This window comes from Leptodactylus fuscus, chromosome 3 (assembly GCF_031893055.1).
Source record: "Leptodactylus fuscus isolate aLepFus1 chromosome 3, aLepFus1.hap2, whole genome shotgun sequence".
NCBI classification, from domain to species: domain Eukaryota; kingdom Metazoa; phylum Chordata; class Amphibia; order Anura; family Leptodactylidae; genus Leptodactylus; species Leptodactylus fuscus.
This window is the reverse complement of record NC_134267.1, coordinates 182,367,460-182,391,449: the sequence shown is the minus strand read 5'-3', so window position 1 is coordinate 182,391,449 and position 23,990 is coordinate 182,367,460. Positions and strand designations below refer to the sequence as shown.

The window sequence follows — 23,990 nt, the reverse complement described above, 5'->3', positions numbered from 1 at the left end:
AGCGACATGACCTTTCTTCAGGCGGAAAACGCCTGAAGAATTGCATAGAAGTGAATGGGAGGCGAAAACCGCGCGGTAAAAAAACCGCGTGGTTTTTTGCACACAAAACCGCGCGGTTTTCGCCTGCAGTTTCTATAGCACATATAGGGAAAAAAAACCTAGCGAAAACCGCGTCAAAAACCGCGTGGAATGCAAAAAACCGCGTAAAAAAAAAACGAGGTTTTTTACCTCGCACAAATAAGCTAGGCGGTTTTCACGTGTGAACTGACCCTTACAATGGGGAAAATGCCAAAGACAACCCAACAGAGGAGGCTTCATCTGTCAGTTAATCCTGTGATAGATTAGCAGCAGACATTGACCAGTAGTGTGACCCTAGCTGTAGATGACAGGGATGCCTTCACTTGTACCAGTCACAGCAGGGATCATCCTTAGATGTGGAGGTAACAGCACATCACATTGACCTGCAGGGCTATGTGACAAGCTGACAGATGCTGAGTAAGTATGGAGAATGCCGGGCTTCAGCCCTCACTTGTACCACAGTCCAGCCCTAGGTTAGTAGTTATTGAGCAGAACACACTACAAACCATGAAGCCTCATGCATATGCTATACAATGGATCTAACAAATAGTGAACAAACCGCTTGTGGAAAAAGGGAACTCCTTGAATTCAATGGAGGCAGATTTATTTGGAGCCAGATTTTGAAACCGATTCCACATTAAAAATCTGACAAACAAAACCCTGTATGAACTCTGCTTTAAAGCCTCTAGAACCATAGGCTTCTACCAAAAGGGTACAGCCAACACGTGTGTAATGAAGCAGTGTGTAGTAAGCAGCCATCTAAGGGTCCATTCACACGGAGTAACATGCCACGTGATGTGGCACGTATACAGCATGTGAGACTGCGCACCGTAAAAGCTCCCATTGATTTCAATGGGAGCCTGGATTGTATACGCTGCATTATTTTGCGGCCGTGATTTTGTGGCCGCAAAATGCAGCGTATACGATCCAGGCTCCCATTGAAATCAATGGGAGCTTTTACGGCACACAAGTCTCACATGCCGTATACGTGCCAGATCGCGCATCATGTTACTCCATGTGAATGGACCCTTATAGTGGATCTATGATTGATGAAGTTTAGGGTACATCATGCCAACAAAGTGTACCAGATTGGCAGGTAGATATTGATTATCTACTGTAGTACACATTCAAGTAAAAAAAAAATAAAAAAATTGGGGGTTATTTTAGAACTGCCTTTCTGTCTTGGCCCATTCATGGTTTGCTGGGACCTTGAATATTGCCAGCATTGGGCCCTGTAAAGCTTATGGTTTCCATTGATTGAGGGCATAGATGTCCCTGAAGCAGCCAGTTTTTTGCATGGAATTTTGTTCTGCAGCATCAAAAACCTGAATGTGTAGACATCCCAGAGGATCAGTGATGTTTTTCCCACCATGCACCAGGTTACTGTATAGATTAACAAAATGCAAGTCACCAGATAAAGTTCTGTGAAGTTGTACAGAATAAAATGAGTTTCCTATCAAATAGTATGCTACACATGCCCAGCACTTGCCTTTCACTCCAATACCAGACAATCCATGGATATGTGGGATAGACTGCTTCAAGAGATGGAAAAAGCAAAGAATTGTTCAATGCAGATATCTGCTGAATAGTTAATGCTGTGCATGTCCAAGTATACTAGGGCCTTATTTACATACAGAAGCAGCAACATTTCCAGAATCATTCATAAACCAATGAACAGTTTTCAATGCACCTGCACTACAGTTGTGTACCAAAATGTTTGCACAAGTCATTGAATTTTGGAATTCTGCTTTAAAAAGCTCCTGGCCCTCATTTACTATAGTTTCCCACCAGAATTGACAGAAACTTGCAGCATATGTTGGTGCATCTCTGGTGCCCTGTCACATTTCTACTTTGTGCCCTGATCACTAGACAGTGGGCAGAGGGGTGTGAATGTGGCCAGGCCATGGCAGATTTACTACAACTCATGCCAAGAGTTCCACCACAAATCCATACCAGCCCCTGGCTCGCTTAGATCTGCAACCAGATACATCTATATGTGCTAGGATTACTAAAATGCCACAGCTTTAGTAACTCTGGCAAGTTGTGCTTGGCAGGGAATCAAGACTGGTGAAAGGGTTGGCAGTTTAATAAGTTCCTCCACTGGCTCCAGTATTGTCCTTGTTTTGCCAAGGTTTGGAGGGGGGGTGTGACCACTTCAAACATACATCTCAGACTTTATGACCATAATAGTTATAGCAACATATAAAAGATGCAATTTCATGTGCTGCCAACCTGCATGACTAGCCACCAGTACTACCGGCAAGGTTTTCCCTAGAACACCAGTTATAGGGGATAAAGTAGAAGTATAGGTCCACACTCCAGCTAACATTTGGAGCCATGTGAGATCTAATTTGACCTTATTGCACTCTTACTTCACTCTTACTTCACTGGTGTATTTATCTTGTGTATTATATGTGACATGACACTGTCCATGTTGATATTGGACTGCCTAGTAACTGATGGGTTAACACTTCTGTATGAGCACAACAGTCCATCACCCTGTCCAATAAAACAAGGTTGTGGTTGCAGAATATTTGTCTTTCATGGCAGATTTTGCCATTTGAGCTCCAAGAGGAATGGGAAAGCTAAGGAAACTTCTCTCCTGCTTAAAAAACCCTGCAATAAAACCATTGACTTTACAGTTGTAAAGTTCTGCCCCCTTATGTAACAGAGGTTATATAAGAAATAAGTAATATACAAGCTACTGACCAAAACCAGTTTATTTCTCTGAAGTGCCATGTTACAGTTGTTTGAAGGAAGCAATACATTAGCCCTCTGAGGAACAGAAAGGGAAGCGTTGAGAGGTTTACAGTGTGCTCCTAGTTTACGCTATGTGGTCCAGTTTGGAGAGAACTGACTACAATTCACTTCTGTACATGGAGGAAATTTGTACAGTGTTTCCGTCAATGGAAAGGCAAACAAGATTCACATCCTTGACCACCCAAGACAATGAAGCAGTGGGAATAAGAGCATCCACGTGAAAAAAGGTTCCAGCTGGAAAGGTGAAAGAGCCAGCTAAGTGCTACGTACATTGGGTGTGAGCACATTGGTACCCAGCAGTTCCCCTAAAACCAGTGAAGCCATTTAGCTAGTCACTGAAATGGCACATAACTGGGCACGCAAGAGAAGGATGCTTAATTTACATATCCCACTTACAAGGGTGGAAGAATCCACCAACCGAGGTTTAGTAAAGCTCCTAGCAGTTTAGTAAACATTGTGGTAGAACACAGTCCTAAATGCCAAACAGCGGTTCAACAAAGTCCCTTTAGGTTTGTGCTCTTGTGGAAGACATTACACTCCTACTGGAGATACGTGTCCAGCTTCTTCTTGATGTTCTCATATGAATCTGCTCCCATGTAGTCAACCTGGCCCTGTTCCCACCTCTCCCTGCGTTCTTCTGAGGATATACATGGTGGGGGTGGAGGTGCTGCCGCTGCTATGGACATCTGTGACACCGCTTCTGTAACCTCCTCCTAAAACAAAATACATAAGTCAAGTTCACTAGAAGTAAACCAAAGCATGAGCGAGAACTGAAAACCAATGGATAGCTTCCATGCAAAGAGGCAGGCAAAGCAGAACTAGACAGCTCGCAAGAATTGCAAAATGAAAAACTGAAGTAGAAAATAAAGATGAACTGCATGAGGTCTGCAAATTGTACATAGCAGCTGGACAACAAGTTCTTCATACCTCTTCTCTACAGAAGCGACAAGAGAAAGCCAGTGAGCAGACCAAGCCCGACAGCTGTGAATAGTTATAGAAAAGTGGATAGGTTGAAGAATTATGATTCCCCATAAGAAGGAATCCTCTGCGAGAGAAGAACATGGCTCATGCAAATACAAGTGTGCAGCACTTCTCAATGTCTTGTACAAGAAAAACCTACCCAGCGATTACTGCGCTGTCTATAGGATCCACCAGGTCACTTGTGAGTCCCATGGATGTGCACAACTAGAATACTAGCATGCACAAGTCAAGTTTTAAGTGGTTAAACTCCAGGATTCATGGTTTTGTATAGCTTAGGATCTACAATTCCTGATTTGGGGAAAGGGGGCCTGAAGTCATCTCTGGGAGATACCTTGCTGGCTCCACTCCTGTGATCCCTGATGGCTGCAGCAGTGGTGCATGAGCATACCTTGCTTATTGAAGTTACCCAAGAGGATTAACTACGGTAGTGGGAGGGAGGCAGAGCAGGAGAAAGGAGTGAAGTTGTGCATGCAAGGTTAGTGACGACACTTCTACTTTGGTTTCTTTCCCCCCCCCCCCCCACTATATTTTTCAAGGGATCTCATAAGGCCTCATGCACAAGACTATTTTGCAGCGAGTGACCAAATGGCTCAGTCACGTTGGTACTGAACCCAAAGCTGGTAGATATTAGTGGAGGGGCTAATTATCTGAAGCAAGAGTTTATTGGACTGAGTCATACACTAAAGCTGGCTACACTTTAGTCCTGTTATGCCCAGTTGTAATTTAAACTAAAGTCTCTGATCAGATGACCACATCATGGCTGCCCAGTCTAGTGTATAGCCAAATTGAGGGTGCTCTTATACAATCTCTTAAGCTGCATCTGGACATACAGCCCGAAACAGTGACATGTCTAGGACAAGCTTGATAGCCATAAGCATTACTTACACTACTGTAAGAACAACCAGGAGAGGAAAATATATTTGTTCCCACATTGTAGTCAGACAACTTGAAACCGCTATACTGGGAAGAATTGCTTGTGCAACTTCAAGTCAAGGGAATACAGTAAAACTTTTAGAATTAAGTTCTCTTCAAGTTATCCTATAAAACCAGGGGCTTTTCCGGTGGCCATCTGCCCATGCTACATGCCAAACAAGCAAGCTTGACAATTTGTCATCTGAGTGATCTCCAGCTTTAGAATTCGATTGTTAAGACATTATCTGATGCACAGTAGTAAAGTAACCCCAACATGATCTTATTTTCCTGCTCCTTTGCAAACCACCTTCTGAAGGGTATACAAAATTTCAGATCTCACAGCTGTAAATTCTATTTTAACAATATATTGACCATCATCGATTCTGCTTTATGTCCAAGTGTCATGAATTACATTGACAGTCACAGGCAGACTTACCGCTTTCAAGCCAGTTGAGGTATCTTTAACTACTCCGTGTTCTGTTAAGAGGATTAGGATCCTGGATGTGTAGATGTCCCACCAGAGGTTGAGGAACTCTGGATGAATGAGTGTTTGGTCATGTACATCTCCTTTCACAGTCTTTGTTTTACTGTCATAGGTATAGTTCCATGGCTTCACCTTACCAAGGAAGTGCACCACCTTTGCATTTTCACCAAACCTAGGAGAAAAAAATAAAGTAAAAAATTATTGAAATTGAGAAATTGCATTGAAATTTAGAATAAACTTTAGGGTCTCCTATAGTGATGGGAAGATTTTACTTTGCAGTAGTTTTGTAGAGAATTAACAAGTGTAACAGAAAGGAGGACCTTACTGGGGTAATGGTGTAGCGAGATTACACAGCCAGGTGGGATGTCAGCGCAACATCTGACCACAAGTTAATATGGATGGTGGAATACAAGAGCCTGTTCACAGGTAGCTCAGAACACAATGCTCAGTTCCTGTGGATAACACTGGTTTACATCACCCCTTACAAGTTACAGCTAGAAGTATACAGTCAACATAGATGGCAGACTACTTATACTCTAGCGTTTGAGACATCCAAATTGTTGCCTTCACTTCAAGAACACAGAATGATCACCCAGAGGTCACACATCCTACAGTGGACAGAAACCTAGTTTGGCTGGTTCTCAGCATTCAGCCTTTACATTGGAAGGGCTGAAAACGGCAGCTGAACCCACAGCAATGAGTGCCATGCTGCAGGCTCACAACCATCGCTCAGAACACTGCACTACCCCCACCACCACCACCCTCCGTGTCAAGTTAGGGTTTGTATGTACCCCATCCACTACTGCACGTCTGGAGGAATCGCCAGTGGCTGCCCTACTGGTAACTTGCTCAGTTTGACACCCAGCTTAAAAGGTTATTCCCATTTCAGCTCCTCATGGTGGCTAACATGCTGTTGAAGTCCTCACAAGGTCTGTGTACACCATTCCCATAGAAGTGAGTGTGCACTACACAGCCAGCATAGCCTTACTCTGACACCATTTCTGTATCCATTTACTTCTTTGGAACAGCAGCATTCAGCCTTGTCTATCATCTACCCTAGCTGTATTACAATGACATGCCAGATTTTAGCCAGAGGTGAGCAACACTGAACTGCACTTTACAAAAGTCCATGTTACCAAGCCCAGCCGGTTGTCTGTAGGTACTAGTTTTATCGGTTGGTTAGTTTATGCCAGTGGCGTGGTGCAGACCCATATGCCCCCATTATGAACCATGTTATGGCTTTATTTTGTGTGAATCCCTGGATACATGCATGCTAGTGCAGAGCTACAGCATCAGAATTCTCTGTCTGCTTAATATCTGTATTAAGATTTCTCTGGCAACTTTCCTTCTGAGAAGAGCACAGACTTACACCAAGCACAACAATCTGCTGTGGGAAATACATCAACTTATAAGTAAAAAACTAGAAATAAAGGTAATTTAGAAGAAGCTGAAGATTGGCACTGTATGTAGAGTCCTTTGCAACATTTATACCAGTCAGAGACATACACTTTAACCAGCAATCTGGTTATGTGTAAGGGTCCATTCACATGGAGGAAAGTGGTGAGGAATTCGGTGTGGAATTTCAGCGCAAAAAACAAAAAAAAAAAGCCTCCCACTGACTTCAATTGGTGCATTTTTTTGCTAGCAGGAACCCATTGAAGTCAATGGGAGACTTTTCAGCACTGAAATTCCACACCATTTTCCTCCATGTGAATGTACCCTTGGAGTCCTTTAGATCCCCTTGGGGCTCAGCAGTAACTGCTTCCCCTATTGCCATGCCCCTGATGCTAGGCAATTATTTGATGTATACAATGAGCAATGCATAATCAGTTTCCCTAACTGCACCCCCACACGACCTCTAATATAATGCTGCAATGTCTTTCCACAAAACATGAAAATGCTGCAGAGAAAAATAAAGTGAATCTGTATCCCAGTAGGAAAGCCTGATAGAAGTACATGATCAGAAGCCAACTTTAGTCATGCTTATGTTAGCAGTTGCAAGCAGTCCATGTAACTTGATGTTGCAGTGCGTGGGGATGGAATTTTCATGTGATGTCTCGTCATGGATACAACGTAGCCAAGTCTTCACCACCCACCCGAACCTGCACAGATACAGCTTCCTTAAGCCAACATGTACTTACACTTTAAATGCTGGGAGATAGGAGTATATGGAAATACTGCTCAAGTTATAGACAAAGGGTAGATGCTTGTGGATATCTTTTGTTGCCCAGTTGCAAAAAAAGGTGTTTAGTAAACCTTGGTCACCTCCTAAAAAAAAAAAAAAAAATTTAGTCACAATTTACTCCACTGCATAGATCATACAAGGTAACCACAGAGGGATTGTCCAGTCAAGGAACCTTAAACAGCTTTCTAAGACCAAGGTGCTACTCTGTCCTGATCCCTCGCTGCTACAGTTCCATCTTGGGTCCTATGCCATCTACTTCCTACAACCTATGTCATCCCAATACGGACATTTCGTTATTACAGCTGCTGACACATCTCCATGCTGAAAGATATTGTAGACCGGGGAGTTAAATGGCGATTATGACACTGGTTGAGCCCTTTAGTAGTATAAGATGTTACAAAGGGATACATTACTAGTGTTAAATGGGGTGTCACCAGGGTGAAGCATAGTAAGCCATTAACACCTTTGCACCCCCTCATGAAAATGTATGCCTACGTTCTAAGATATTTGTTTTAGCAATCCAGGACACTTAGGGCAGTTCCAAGTCCCCATCTTACTATACACTGCACTGGGACGGGAGATTTCTGCATGGCTCCATGACTTAAAGGGAGGGTGAAGAAGGGTGTGTTAGAGCACTTTGGAGTAGTGGAACCAACCTCTCTGCTCCAGATTGCACAAATAATTGAATCTTCACAATTAATACATTTTTCATAAAAAAAACTTGAGCATCTGTTTAATATGCGTCTCCTTGGTGAGACTCCCTTTAACTTGGGTAAAACTTCCAAGGTACCAGAAGGTTTTCTATGAGCCAAGTCAGTTTTCACCACACTGGTGTGAAGGTCCTGTACAGTGCCTAGATTATACATTTGTGACAAGTACACTGAATTCTACATTACTAGGTGTCCAAAACTGTCTAGACCATTTCTTGTTAGTAAGGAGTCTCCTGTCACAGCAGATTTCACTCTTCTATTGTAGTCAAGTCATGTGAAATAATTCAGAGAGGAAACACCCATTATGCAGTGCTCACATCCGTGTCAGATAGAAGGGCTGTATTAGTTGTGGTTTATGCACAGCGACTATCTGGTCACCTCCAGTAGCTCAGTACCCAAATATAACCTGTATCCAAGTCTAACCCGCATGACCCAAAGTCTGCAGCAGTGAGTGAGAGTTGTATATGACTGAATAAAGACACTGTTTTTGCCTTTTGATATTCCTGGAATGCTGCAGTTTTTCCTTCCCCACTTGTATGTTATATAATGTTCCAATATACTTTATGAATTTCTCAGTTTTTGTGATCTGCTTGCTGTCCTTTGTTCCACTTACTATCAGTGAAAAAGTCAGTCTATGGTCAAGTATAACAGCTTGTTGGTCCTCAGACACCCAAGTTTGCAACAGAATGAAGTTTGATGTCACTCCAAGTGTCATCTGAATGTATTCTGTTACGCACTTGCCTCTATGGGGACTTCTGATGAAGCTGCAGGATAGGACCTGCTCCACTGTCATCAGAACTAGAGATGAGAGTAGTATTTGATTGAATACCTCCCTTTGCATAGTTATTGGTGTACTCAAATATCATGCGGTAAAACATTTGATTCCCCCTTGTGCTTTTTTTTTTTTTTTTTTTAAACACCAAAAACTATGCAGGGGAGGTATTCGATCTAATATACTCATCTCTAATCAGAACGGACCATCAGATGCCCCCTCAGATGTGTGCATGGAGCCTTGCAGTCACAGCACAGTAACTGATCCCTGCTGTGCACCTGTGACATGAGTGATTTTTATCTAATAGAAGTAGTCAGAAAAAGCGACAGCAGATATCTAGAAAACCCATGAGGAATTGATAGTTTCCCCACAACTTTTCATTATACAAACACTTGAAGGTGGACAACCCCTTTTAGAGTATTAAATACCACTTACAGAAACTGAATAATCCAACCATTTCAGTATTCTTACTTTGCAAGATTCTTATCCCCTTAACTACCTGTTAAGATGACATTTGCAAACAGATATTTTTGTACAAGTTCTTAAAGGCATTCTACCATTAAAAATCTTTTTTCTGTGGCCAACACGTCAGCATAGCCTTTAGAAAGGCTATTCGTCTCCTACCTTTGGCTGGGCTCTCTGCCACGCCGTTCCTTAGTAATACTGGTTTTACCAGTATGTAAATTAGTTCTCTGGCAGCGATGGGGGCGGGCCCCAGTGCTGAAAGTGCGATGAGGGTGTCCCCACCGCTGCCCGAGAACAGGATCCTGCGCCGCCTCTTTCTTTGTCTTTCCTCTCAGTGGCAGAGCCAACTGCGCAGGCGTCAGAAGGGGAGGATCCAGCAGAAGATAGAGGCGGCGCAAGATCCTGTTCTCGGGCAGCGGTGGGGACGCCCTCATCGCATTTTCAGCACTGGGGCCCGCCCCCATCGCTGCCAGAGAACTAATTTACATACCAGTAAAAACCGGTATTACTAAGGAACAGCGCGGCGGAGATCCCATCTGAAGGTAGGAGACGAATAGCCTTTCTAAAGGCTATTCCAACATGTTAGCCACAGAAAAAAAGATTTTTAATGGTAGAATTCCTTTAAGGATTGCCATGTGCTGTTTTGTGCACTCTGTTTGGTACTGGGCTTTGTGTTCGCCCCCACTGATACTGATTGTATATTTGAGGTTGGGAAGTAAAAGATTTTACCATTTAGATATGTTTTACAGGAGCAATAGACTGAAGAGGTTAATTCAGGTCAGGCCTGCTCTGAGGCCTTTGTAGACATCATGAAGGGAAGTAGATAGTTTTGTTCCATCACCTACATACAAGCAGATTCTATACACTATCTAACAGATCGACAGAATCTTCATTCAGGGTCAATAGCTGTGACTACAGGAGAACAGTCTTAAATGCTGAGTATCCTTGACCAGGTGACAAGTTCGGAAATGTATTACTGTTGATATTTCGCCTAAACAAGTTTCCAGTTTGCAGACCGAGGCCTAGGCCACATTTATATGTTGTATTTAATTTAATGAGTTGAATGCAGCCATTTTGTTTTAAATTCTTAACAGATTTCTGCCGTAGATGTGACAGTGGATGCCTAGGCAGATTAGACCCAGTGTTACTAATACTTGGATTTTCCACCTGGAATTCTGACAAATTATGAACAAGCTATGATTTGGAAGTTCCTGTCTGATTGTGGCCCTGCTTCATTGAATGAAAGGGCCCATGGAAGCACGGTTAATGCACAGGCAGCACATAGTTCATACCCGTGTCGCCCATGCCATTCATTCACAGATGCCAGTTAGCACACGGTCATGTGCAACCAGCTTTATTGTATAACCTGGGGAACATTAGATGTCCTGACAGCATTTAGTTGCAAAGTCATAAGTGTGCAAACATGGCATTGTACTGACTAGTTTGAGGTATCCTGTTCCACTTTTACACTGTAGGGAAGCGTATGAGGTCTCATTCTGTATGCCAGTATTAATTCATTTCCCTCTAGCCCCTTAATTCTGGCACATGGAGTGCACCTGAATGTCAGTCTGTCAGACTTCCTATATAAGGAATACCAGTTTTCTGGCATGAGTGCTACAAATTTGTTGGACTGAAATATCACCCTGCCATGTCTCTGCCCTGCTCATTTTGTAGTGGTGTGCAGAAAGTGAAGTGGCAGATTTTCATGCCAAATTAGTGCTATAACCATTTCAATCTATGCCAGTTTTCTGTCATAAGGAAATAGTAAAAATTCCCCCAGCATCATCATTGAAACCTTGCAGAGCCCCACACAAATTAGGTATTGTATTGCCACCCCTCCCCAAATTCACTTCATATGGAGGAGTAGTTTACTCCAGTCAGTTTGGGCCCAAGACTTACACATATGCAAGTTCTTGTCACAATACAACAATCTGGTGGGCACCAACACAAGAACGGAGAGTCACACTTATAACGTGAATCACCAGGAATCCATAATCCATTCTTACCATCAAAGCTGCCCTTTTCTTTGGCCATCTTTAATAACTTGTTATAAGTTTCGATAGAGGGCTGGTATACAAACACGCCAGAGTTAAAGCAGTCAGGCCAGCCTGGGTCGGGGGCTGCAGATAGCTCTTCTCTCTCAAACAGGTCATCAATATTTTGTAAAACCTTAAGTGAAAAAACAAGAGTGTAGCCATCAGTGGGGAAATCTTCACCTGACTTATGCAAAAGCCATTAGGTTACTACAGGTCTAATCTATACAAGATTGTCTTACCATTGTGTCTGCATCCATAAATACACATTTGGAATATTCAATCAGGGTCCAGCAGTGAAGTTTGGTTAAAGTCACTCCAAGCTCCGGTCTCTCCATTAAAGCCAGATGAGCAGAATCCTCACTGTCCAAGACGTCCACAACTCGAACATCATCGTAAACCTTGTCTAGTACTTTTCTGTAGAAAGAGTGAAAATAAGCAAAGCCTTGCCACAGGTTGTCTCCTGTAGCAAGAAGGAGCACAACTTACCTCATGGAGTCTGAGACCTGAGGAGTTATCAGCACCACCAGCTTCTTTGAAGAATGTTTCTTAAGAGATGAGCCCAGTACCAACGCTCCTTTTGCATAAGAGTCATTTGTGGAAAGTGTGACAAAAGCTTGGTCTAAGGAAAAAACAAAACACAAGACATTAATTCACTTGATCAGTTTTTGCTTCAAAGGATAGGTCAACTTTTCCACCTATTCAAGTTCTCTGCACAGGTCCTGCTACATTGATCCCAGCACAGTTGGAATTTCTCTAGTCCCCACCATTCCCAAGCAATCCATGCAGTTAGTTTTGGTGAATGAGGTGCTATTTAAACTCTATACTGTCGGGGGGGGGGGGGGGGGGGCAGTGTCAGGCTAGGGAGGCATAATTCAGAGTATCAGGCAGGAGCAGACATTGGGGGCAATTCTACTGACATCCTTCTCAATAGAGTCTACGTAGAATTTTCACTAGCCCTCCCTGCACCGGACAAGTTAATGCTGTTATTTTTGGTGTATGATCTAGTAACTGCCAGAATCAGTGGACTGACACTGAATAAAAACCGTATTGTATGAGGTGATAAAAACCCGCTAACAAGTGTATATTACAGAACCCAAAGACATCAGATTACTACAAGTGCACATAGGGTATGTACAGATCTACAGAGGCAAGAAACCAGAAGACTACAAGACCATACACAAGCATTCAGGCTAAGACAGTTTGTGGGTTGGCCATATTTCCCAGCCCAACTGTGGCTCCTGTAAATAAGCTTACATTATACGCCATGAGCTTCTGAATGACTGCCGCTCTGTCCCTGCATTTATACCATCATTTCATTATGGGACAGGAGAGCTGTGGTAGTTCTGAAGGGTCCGGCAGTAGTCACACTAAGTTTTGCAGTCCCTAAAGCAATAGGGGTGCAGAGGAAGTCACTGCACTGAAGTCTGGAATTTAGGAGGGGGTCACTGCCATGTAACACCAGTAGGGGTGAATGTTGCAAATATTAGGGCTCACATATCAACTGTGCTATTAACAAATATGAAATGTAACATTTTTCTATGTTATCCCCATTCCCCTAGATCACAGAAGTTGTACATTTGTATTCCCCACCCCAAAAAAAAAAAATGTCCATACAAATAAGTCAAAGTATTTATTCCATTTGGTGAATGTCACAGACAAACATGACCAGGAGCTGGTTAAGGTTTAGGAGATGGCATCTGGGTGCCTTTATTATAACTTTAGATACTAAACGTTAGGGGTATTTGGAAACCTTGTGCTTAATACAAATACAACTCTGCCAATATGACAGCCACTATAGCATTATATACCACTTGTATGGATGCTAGACAGCAATGTCACCAAACATTTGGAGACCTTTCAGCTGCCTGGTAGCACTGACAACCTCAGAATGACCTACTATATAATAGAGCATTTCTGAAAACCTCTTCCAGAGTGTCACAGCAAGAAGACTTGGCAGTCTGTCACTTCTCATACATGTACTGTAATGTTCCCACAGCCTTCTCACCCCCGGAGGCATCAGTGCCAAGTATGCCTCTTACCGGGAACATTAGAGCCAGAACCTGGCTGATATCTCAGTGTATTGTCTGCAGCAAAGCAAGGCATCTGACATGTCTAACATCTGTTGTCATCCTTACCAAGTCTGAAAGATCTTGCCCTAGTCCCCGTCAACATGTCCTGCCCACAAGGAGTTTCTTCCCTACCTTTGTGCACCATTAGAGCCATTAGTGAGCTACAAGATCACTTTACAGAAGTTACCAGACACAAGCTTGGCTCTGCAATGGAAACCCTGCACATAGCAAAAGCAACTGCAGCAGATAGACGTCTCCATATGACTAAGAGACCAATACTGTTTGGATGTTTTCTACTAATGCTGGATCATGAGGTTAGGACCCAATAAGAGGGTTGTTCTACCTTTGAATAGCTCAATACATCTTCACTTATTTCTCCATATGTCAAATGTCATCCCATATTCCTTAAGGGATATATAGACAGTCTGTACTGTGTTGGCCTCTGTTTGTGAACCACAAGGTAACAGCTCATTCAGGCAAGTGTCCATTGAGATCAAGCATTTACGGATCCAGCCAAATGGAATAGTATCCAATTTATCCAGGAACAAGACTGTTCCTATCTGACATCCAAGCATGCCAGCCATTACATAACCTGTCCCTGCACAAGAAGCGCACACACAGAAGACAAAGGCATACTGTGGACACTGCTTCACCTCCACATACTTTAGACTCACTTCTGCCAAGAATTCAGCAAGTTATTTAGAGACGTGTACTCAAGTGCCTACCAGAGAAAGAATCCTTTAACATGAAGCAAGACAAGGTGCCAACTAACCTGAAACACTCAGGAATTTCTATCCAAAATCCAAGTCAGGTAGCCTATGCCAAGGTTTACCAGAGGTGGAAGGAGCCCTATTGGTATCCATCTGACAAATGTGTCCGTATAATGTTTCTCTCAATATAGGATAATACAAAGTGTGCAGTCCTATTCACCATCACAACCATGTCATACCTTTGTTGCTATGTCACATATGTAGATTTGGAGAAGTGCCTACAGAGTTTGGGCTTCAGCCCTGGGAGCACAGATAGGATGAGTCATGTCAGCAGTGGGAACATCAACTCACTGCAGAAGGGGCATAGGGATGAGATGTAGGGACAGCTAGAGCAGTGCCGAGAGTCGAATTCCCATAGCCAGAGCACCAAGTGCCTCAAACGTGAGGTACATAAGGGTATCACTAATGTTCTCTAACAGGCGACAGCTGAATGCTGAGGAATAGGCAGACCCCCTTTAGTTCTGGACCCCCCCCACCACTCACCCCATTGAGACTTACATCCTATACTAAGGATATTTATAATCTGACTTTGGGGTCACATCTATTCTAGCAAGTCTAGTCTGTACTATACACTACATGTAGCTGGAGGTAGATAGCGCCAAGCCCTGTGTAGTGGCCAGGTACTGGTACTGCAGCTCAGCCCCTACTGAAATCAGTGGCTAGGCCATTAAAACACTTTAACAGGAATTTGCACAGTGTACTGGCATATACACAATACCGTAGCACGTTGCAGTTGTCACTTAACCTATGGCGCTTGCTATATACAAAGTATTGCTTTGGCATTGAAAATTGCCATTCTACATCTATCAGCTGCAAACTCAATTCTGCCATTATGGCAACTGTACATTACAGTTGTGAACAATCCCAAATTGCTCTATGTTCTGCCTGTTCCATCTTTTGGCAATACACATGTATTAAAACAGACTGAAGTTCAGCCAAGTGAGTGCCCTAATCCTCCCCGATTACAAGTTAGGAGAGATACAGAACAAGTAAGATAATGCAATCCTGTATGCCAGTAATCTGGAGTATGAGCAAGCCAGGGCTCCTAGTGTGTAGACAGCTGTAGCCGTGATCCTGGCCATACACTGACAAGGATGGCATTACAGATTGCTTAGTCTAATCTCCCGCTCCAACCCACAAAAATACCACTCTGTAAATAGTTCTTGTAGCAGGACTATAAAGCCCTCATACTTGCAGAGTCATGACCTACATCTGCATTCCCTTACAAAAGTAGTGCACATTTTCCTGGAATAGGACCATTATTCAGAGTCCAGGCTTACCTGCTCACATGAAGGCCTGTGTGAATGGCAGCCAGTCTATTAAAGACACTAACAATAGGCACCATGCCAGGAGGTGCAGAAATCAGAAATACTGTGATATATATATGATAGCAGGGACTAGTCCTGGATTGTGTAATCCTAGACATCACATGTCAATTTCCCAAGTGGGTCTGCTAAATGGATCCATTGATTCCACACTGGATTTGAAGACGAAAACAGTTTACCCGGGAGGAGGAAACCTGAAATAAGAGACTGCCCGTGCATTATTGCTTCCCAGTGGTCTATGTTATGCTAGAGCTGTGATGTTCTATACATCCATGTGTCTACTGGAGCCATCATTGGCCTCAACAGTGCCAATTGTAAGTGCAGCACGAAGCCACTGATGTCATGTGGATGTATATGACATCACTGTAGAAGGAGACCATCTCAGGTCACATTTACTCACTGTTAGGTGCTGGTTCAACTCTATGCACCCCCACCTGGAGTGAAAGATGTGCCTGTTTTACAGCACTCACTAACCATGTAGAATAATGCATAAACCACTCAACACCAGTAAAAACTGAGGGAGACTGAGGAAAGAGAGGAAAGGTATCGCATGTGTCACTGCAGGCAAGGCCTGCCTCTCATAGCAGCTGTGGTCCACTGTTTAAGGGATTCTACTATAAAAAAAAAAATAAATAATTTTATCGTTGACATGTAGGAATAGCCTTAAGAAAGGCTATTCTCCTACCTTTAGAAGTCTTCTCCGCGTCACCATTCAGTATATATCCCACTTTGTCGGTATGCAAATGATTTCTCTTGCAGCACTGAGGGAGTCCCTAATGCTGCGATTGAAGTCTCCAGCACCCTCTCCATTTCTTCCGGCACGGGTGGTCAAACTTCTAGGCCTCAGGCAGAGCCAACTGCGCATGCCTGTGGCCACAAGAAAAATGGCCGCTTACACAGTAAGTGAGCAGCCACTTTCTTGTGGTTGTGGGCATGCTCTGCCCTAGGCCTAGAAGTTTGACCGCCCGTGCCGGATGAAGACGCATGAAGAGGCCATTCCTGAAGATTGAGGTGGCGCTGGAGAGGGCTCTTTCACAGCATCGGGGATGCCCCCAGTGCTGCGAGAGAATTTGCATACCAATGAAAACCAGGATTTATACCGAACAGCGGCACGGAGAAGACACCTAAAGGTAGAATAGCTAAATTGATATTAGATATTACATTTTCATTCGTTGAACACTTCTGCCGCATTAGGCGTCACTAACTCTTCAGCCTGTCAAATTATTTCAGCACCAGTAAACTCTTAAACACTGCAATTGAAAAGTCACATCACCCAAATCTGGTTCTGGATAATCACAATATCCATATTTTAACTCCAATTTTTTCTTTTTTTATTGTAGATTGTGAGCCCCATATAGGGACCACAATGTACATTTTTTTCCTATAAGTAAGCTTTTGTAGAATGGGAGGAAATCCACACAAACACGGAGAACTATGCAAACTCCTTGCAGGTGTTGTTCTTGTTGGGAATTAAAGCCAGGACTCCAGCACTGCAAGGCTAACCACTGAGCCACTGTGTTGTCCATGACTTTTTAACATAATATCTGAACATCTGTTCGATGTTGAAGCTGCTGCTCCTACTGAAGTGTCTGTGTCAGTGGTACTAACTGCTTTTCTGAAGGATCCAGTCTTTAACCAGCAATCCATTGCTGATCAAATTAGGAATGTTTTTCGAATAATGCATGGCGAATAACTGCAAATACTGCGCAAACTAAACTAACACAGCAAAGATTGAGTGACCGCACAATGCGAGCGTGAAAGACGACTAAAGCACTTCCATCCGTAGGTAGTGTTTATATACACACACACACACACACACACACACACACACACACAATATACAAGACCGGCATATTAAGCCAGAAAGGGCTTTCTGAGACCAGTTTGGAAGTTCCGTCCGACTGTGAAGCGTTACTCCACCGGCCTCGTATTTTCGCTGAACAGACCGTAGTGCCACGCCAGTAGAATATTAGGAGTGCATATGAATCAGTATTTTAATTTTGAAACTCTTCACATCAATTTTTTTTTATTGTTACCGTTTATTATCGCCATATCGCAGAGCACCTGTAGATGGTTCAGAGGACTTGGTGCTCCCTGGAGCACAGTTTGGGAAATTCTGCTATAGGGAAACTGAGCATTTCTGCAGGTTTAATTTACATTCTGCAATTTTCAGCAATATGGTGAAGGTGTTAGTCAGTCTCATTCACTTACTGAAAATGAAGCATTTTACCCCCATGGTATTGCCGCAGCGGCAAATAAGCTGAGTTTTCATAAGGGGGGCTTCAGCCACAAGAAGTGTTGTAACTTCCAAGTGATAAGAGGGTGGGTAGAGTTAGAAAAGCCATAGTTGCCCATTCTATGCCCCACTGCCCTCACCACATGTCCCTGGCTCCAAAGATTAAAGGGGTTGTCCACTTTCACAATGTATACAAACTAGAATTATAGAGTCTTAAAGGTTGAACAATTTTCCAATATATTTTTTGTAGCAATTCCTCAGTTTTCTAGACCTCTTCTTGCTGTCGTTCATTCTGCTTACTCCCAGCAAGTACAACACAGATGTCTGATTACTGTGCTGCGACTAACTAGCAGTGCACCCGCGTGTCCATCACATGGCCATGGATGGATTTTTATGACAGCAAGTAGAGATATAGAAAGTATACTGCAGTTTTATAGCATTTTATTATACAAAGACTGAAACTGGACAACCCCTTTAAGTCAATTTGCGCTCATGTGACTGCTGCAACCAATTAACATTGCTTTGGACATACAGAGATGAGGCCACCGATTGTCTGCAGCCACCATGTAAATGGTGAACAAGAATCACTGGATTTGAAGACACCGTTGCAACTGGTGACCAGTTCAGATTGTCCCCTGATGGCAGACCCCAGTAAATGGACCTGTACTAGAAGTAGTAGAGCACCCCTGGGATAGTGGTTGTGTCCAAGTATGAGTGCTTAATTGCCTGTGAATGAGCTGCAGAAGGACCACATGACTGGTGGATGTCAGGACATTCACCAGAAGACGTTGCAGTGTTTGATGTAGAGTAGACCATCAAAATCTTGACATATCATAGGGGTAGGGAACCTTGGCTCTCCAGTTGTTGTAAAACTCCCAGCATGCATACTTGCTCTGCTGTTCTTGCAACTCCCAAGGAAGTGAATGGAGCATGTAGTTGTAGTTTCACAGCAGCTGGAGAGCCAAGGTTTCCTACCCCTGGTCTATCATAATGCTATGTCATCAGTATTAAATCTCAGAAAACCCATTCAACACTGCAGAACAGATCTGTAACAACATTAGAAGGCTGTAGTGACAGGAGGTCATTCTGTTTTTATTCCCACAAGATGTGTGCATTCACAAACCCAGACCAGCATGTCTGATATGGACTTTAGACAGTTGTCAATGTGGTAGTTGGCAACATCAGGTCCTCCATCAGTGCCAAGAGATGCCTTGCTGCAAGCAAACAGCAATTAGATATGCCATCACTTCCTACTCAGCAGGGGCCCAGCTACTGGAACCCATATGTTAAGGGTCTGTAGTGCTAGATAAGAACTGCTGCTCATTCACAGCAGAGTGACAGAGTGACCCTTTAACTTAAATTGAGCCATCTAGTAGTTCCCATCACTTTGCTTTCTCAGTCGCCCCTACCACCACCCAAATTTGTCTGTCAGCAAACTGTAAAAGCCAAGCCTGCCATGTTGCATTTTGGACTACATGCTGGTCACTTGTATGGCTGGCTAGCTGGTGCTCTTTGCCTGTACTTTAACCCACATGTGCAAACACGAACATATATACACCAGGTTTAATGTCTTTTCTCACCAGGATAGCCCTTGCCCATAGCTCCCCCTCCCATTAGAACATACAGCCATCACAGAGGGTGGTCATCTCATGCAGAATGGACAACAGCTCTGTAGGGCATGTTCATGCACTTCAAATTTTCCAGTGCAGGCTTGTGGTCAGAAAATCCATAGTGCATTACAGTAGAAGCTTTAAACATGTCACCCAGAACTGACATGGTGGGGGATGATAGAGCTGTCAAGCACATAAAGTCTTACAATGTGTTCACACTATGGATTTCAGCCTTTGTAACCAAGTGAAATACACGAGAAGACTGAACTACATGCCATGTACCACTTATTTGGTGCTTCAGATACACTACTTGCCTGAAGGTGCAACAATGCGAGCCAGAATTATATCAACATTTAGCATATGTTATCACAAAATACCGAGTCCTGATTCACATCTGCATTTAGTATCCCATTGGGGACCGTCCGATTGAAATACTGGAAGCATTAAAAAGCAGTTTGCTAAGAAGTTACATGGACCCCATAAACTAATGGGTCTGTGTTTTCTGCACAAAATCACGTAGAGAGAAAAGTACTGCAAGAAACACTTGGCTCTGCATGACATGTATGGACACCGCACAGAAAACATGGACACCATAGACTATAATGGGGTCCCATTGCTGACTTCTTTTTAATGTGTTCTGTATTCTGTTTGGGGGGTAGGGGTCCACCAAGAGGACTCCCCAAACAATACCAAATGCAGATGTGAACTGGGCCTAATAAGTGCTATAAGACTATACCAGGTTTATCATCCAGCATCAGGCACTGCAATATATCTGGAGCATTCTTAGGCCATGCAAACCTAGACCAGGAAGTATAAAATGCACTGGGAATGATTTATTAATGGCATTTTGAGCACCAGTCTAAATAAAGGCCCCACGTGTTCACATTTGTATTGCAGACACAGCAATGAGCACCTGAGTTTCTTATTCACATTGTTTGGAAGTGCTGACTAGCTTGTGCGCTTTTGTTAAATAGAGCCCCCCCCCCCCCCCCCCCCCTCGGCACGAGGTGCACCTGACCTCTTAATAAATCAGACATATGCCCATGCATCTAATAGGTTAGACCAGTCAGAAACTGGCATAAGATCTCAGATTGGGGTGGCGGTGGGATGATGCAACAACAATTTGAGCAAGAAAAGGCCTTGTGCCAAAGCCATGACACATTATTATATGTGTTGATAAACACCCCCCCCCTTCCCACTGAGAGATGAGACAGCCCCTTGGCGTTTCAACATTCATGCCTTTCAGAGAGCAACTGTTGATACAACTCCTAGTCCACCTGGCAGGCAGATTTTGATGCCAATAACTTCAGACATCTGGGCATTTCCTCCCACCCATGTCATCCATAGGGTAACCCCTTTAAGTAGTAGTTGTGGCACACCAAGTGTGATCCATAAAGGAGCTCCAGCAATTACCTTCATCACAAGTAATGCTAGGTTCACACCTGCATTGGAGTTTCCATTCATCAGATCCACTTGGCAACCCTGTGAATGGAAAAACTAATCTGCAATACATGTAAAAAAAATTAATTTTTTTTAAGGAAACCTGCAGATCCCATAGACTAATGGGGTCTGCTGGATTCCCACCTGATTTCCTCCAGAAAAATACTGAGAAAAATCCAGCTTAAAGGACTCCTCTCTGGATTTATAAAGCAGAAGGGGGAACAGAATCCCCAAGTGGAGATCAGGGGGCAGGTGTGAACATTGCCCAACAGTGATCTGTGCATAAAACCTGGTCCTCAAAAGACCTGATCTCTAGTGTGGAAATACTGTAGACTGAAGAACTGGGTTTAGTGTGACAGCATGGAAGAGCAGCTAAAAATAGAGCTGGAAGCAACGTCAGTGACCAACAGCTGGCGAGAGGAGACACTGGCCTGTTAGGAAGGCATCTCTGTTTTAGTCTGAATTTCACTTTACTAGATTTCCTTAAACTGGGACAAATATTCAGTTTTGAGGTCAATGAAACACCATCATAAGCCCATGACATAGAATATACCCTTAAGGGTCTTTTGGCTTCTAAAATTAAGCAAATATCTTTGATGATGCTCTGAAACCTATTGAGGCTAAGACCGAAGCAAAGTGTAAGACGGTCTCCTTCCAAGCCAGGCATGAAGATGTTAAGTTCCTAGAAGGAAACACAATACGGCACTGCAGGCATGTACCACCTGACCATCAGCAAGCCCCTCCATGATGCACATTCAAGGACACATCATGTGTCTTGTGTTCTAGTACTAATCGCTAGTATATGGCCTTGGGTTACACTTCCTGCCTATAACCTGCCATTAATAAATCTTTATTGAGCTCCCGATTGAAGGGTATCCCAACTGGATGACAGCTCACGCAAGACGTGCAAACGGAAGAATGCCACAGTGACATTGGATCTCCATGGATAGCAAATAGGAGAGAATAAGCGGGAGAACACTGCAATGAAAGGCTTGTGATTTAACCCCTTATGGGATTGGAATAATTAGGGCAACCTAATGCAAGTCCTTAATATTCCCCCATCACAGGACCCCATTCTAAAGTTCCCAGTTTGGGATTCATATTTGTATCTCTGCAAATTGTGAGACTGATAAGAATCCCATAGAATTTAGTTCCCAGAGAGAAAGTGGGTACATAAGGTCTCATTCACATTACAGTGGACTTCTGCATACAAGTGAAGAGTGTCCAGCTGTAGTATGGTGGACGATATGCCAAAGTCAGCAGCACCACAGTATGGAGTCACAGGGACTCTGCATGCTGCAGACTATACATGTATATAGGCTTATGGAGAGGTTTGTTAAAATCTAGTGGGATTGCCATCTGAGTGTGGGGTATGGTGATGGATCATATCCAGCTTGGAGAAATTGCCATCCTCCTGGAGAAATTGTCACATTCAGGTTTCTCAGAGAGCCAGGTGTGGATCAAAGAGAGACTGATAAGGACAGCTGGGTCTGCCATCAGATGAACACAGACCTTAGCCTTATACCTGTTGCAGGTTGTTTGGCAGCATTATATAGGTCTAGGATGATGCGACCATCTGCCTCATCTTCCCCTGCAGACTCAGTATTAGCCCTCTATGGTCAAAGCTGAGCTACGACCCCATCAATCCGTGAGACACTGCCCCCCACTGCATGCTGGGAGATGTAGTGCACTGACTGGAGGGGAACAAGCTGAAGACCACTACTCTACAGCAGGGAGGAAGCAATGGGGAAGGGGTGCAGGTGCAGTCAGTCTACTGCACTATACATATGACAGCTACAGGACAACTACCATCACATTACACACTTACCATTATATGTACTATGCACATATACACATGTATGACAGCTGCCATTACACTACTATATACATGTATGACAGCTTCCATTACTCTACCATGTACGACAGCTGCCATGCCTGCTCAGTGTACACAGGTGTAGCGAGGCAGGAAGGGGTTACCCAGCCGCAGTCCCGGGACCGCCATCACTTCCAGTGCCGGGAGATGTGGAGGTCACTGGCCGGTCTTCCCGACACTCCAGTCCTCACTGCACCCGGTAAGAAAGGACACCAGATCCGGCTCTCTCCTGTCCCGCTCTGCCCTCTACCCCTCCCGCGCAGCACGGTCAGCCCTCCAGCCCATGCCCCGGCTCCTGCCTCCTCCCGGCGGGCACTTACCTGCCATCTCTGCGGTGCAGTGTATTAGTACGCGGTTCCGGAGCTGCGGTCGCCTCCTCCCCTGACCCAGCTGTACAGATGCTGCCGGTCATGGAGCTTCCCTGTGACCTCCCTCTTATACGCGGTGACCACGTGACCAGGCCCCGCCCCCTGCACGGCTCTGAAGCCTGAGTACTATATACCGCACTACATACCGCTCGTCTCTGGTGCGGTTCTTCACCGGCAGTGGTGTGGACAGCGCTGGAGATCATTGACAATGAATGGAGTGTTCAGTCCTTATATCATATACAAAGGCAGTGATCATTGCAATAAAAAAAAAGGCTAAAAAGGGTTAAATTACTTAAAGGGGAAGTGCAGTTTTCCGATGGGTTGTAGCTTTGTGTTGTTGGTGCAGGATGCCATCCTGACTCATCATTCATTTCTACAATAAAAGTTCTGGAGCCCTTTACCACTTCTCACAGATTTCTTTTAGTGTAAGGCTCTGTTCACATTGGCGTCATGGTCATGCGGTCATCATTCAACAGACCACGTTGACATAGAATGGGATCTATCAGGGGTTAGACCAGTTTTCTGGTGTTTTAGCAGTAAAATTGTATATGTATGTATTATCATATGTAACAATGTATCTGGGTCTTTGAAACACATACAGCACATGGATGGCATGCAGGACCTGTCCGTGATATTCAGGGACCCGTAGACTAGAATCGTGCTCCATAGTCCACAAAACAGACTGAAATAGAGCGGGTCTCCATTCTTTATCCACAGACTGTTAGACCCAGTTCACATCTGCGTTCAAGTCATTCCATTGCCTTCTCCATATAAAAAATGTGGAGAAAAAAGTTATCCAAGCAGCACTTTTCTCTCCGCATTTTTCACACAGAAACCACACAGATCCCATTATAGTCTATGGGGTCCATGGGTTTCCTTAGGCGACCGCTTTTTTATGTGGATTAGGTTTCCGTTC

The 23,990-nt window shown here is 43.8% G+C and overlaps 1 protein-coding gene across 1 annotated transcript; it reads right to left on the bottom strand.

Annotated features, from left to right (window-relative positions):
- Window positions 1–2,780: 2,780 nt before the first annotated feature.
- GYG1 (glycogenin 1) lies at window positions 2,781–23,133 on the bottom strand. Its single transcript, XM_075268828.1, is given in 8 exon segments — window positions 2,781–3,551; window positions 5,168–5,387; window positions 7,357–7,483; window positions 11,354–11,516; window positions 11,623–11,797; window positions 11,870–12,002; window positions 23,027–23,048; window positions 23,050–23,133. Coding segments are annotated over 8 exon segments (1,083 nt in total). The 5' UTR covers window positions 23,119–23,133; the 3' UTR covers window positions 2,781–3,377.
- Window positions 23,134–23,990: the final 857 nt, after the last annotated feature.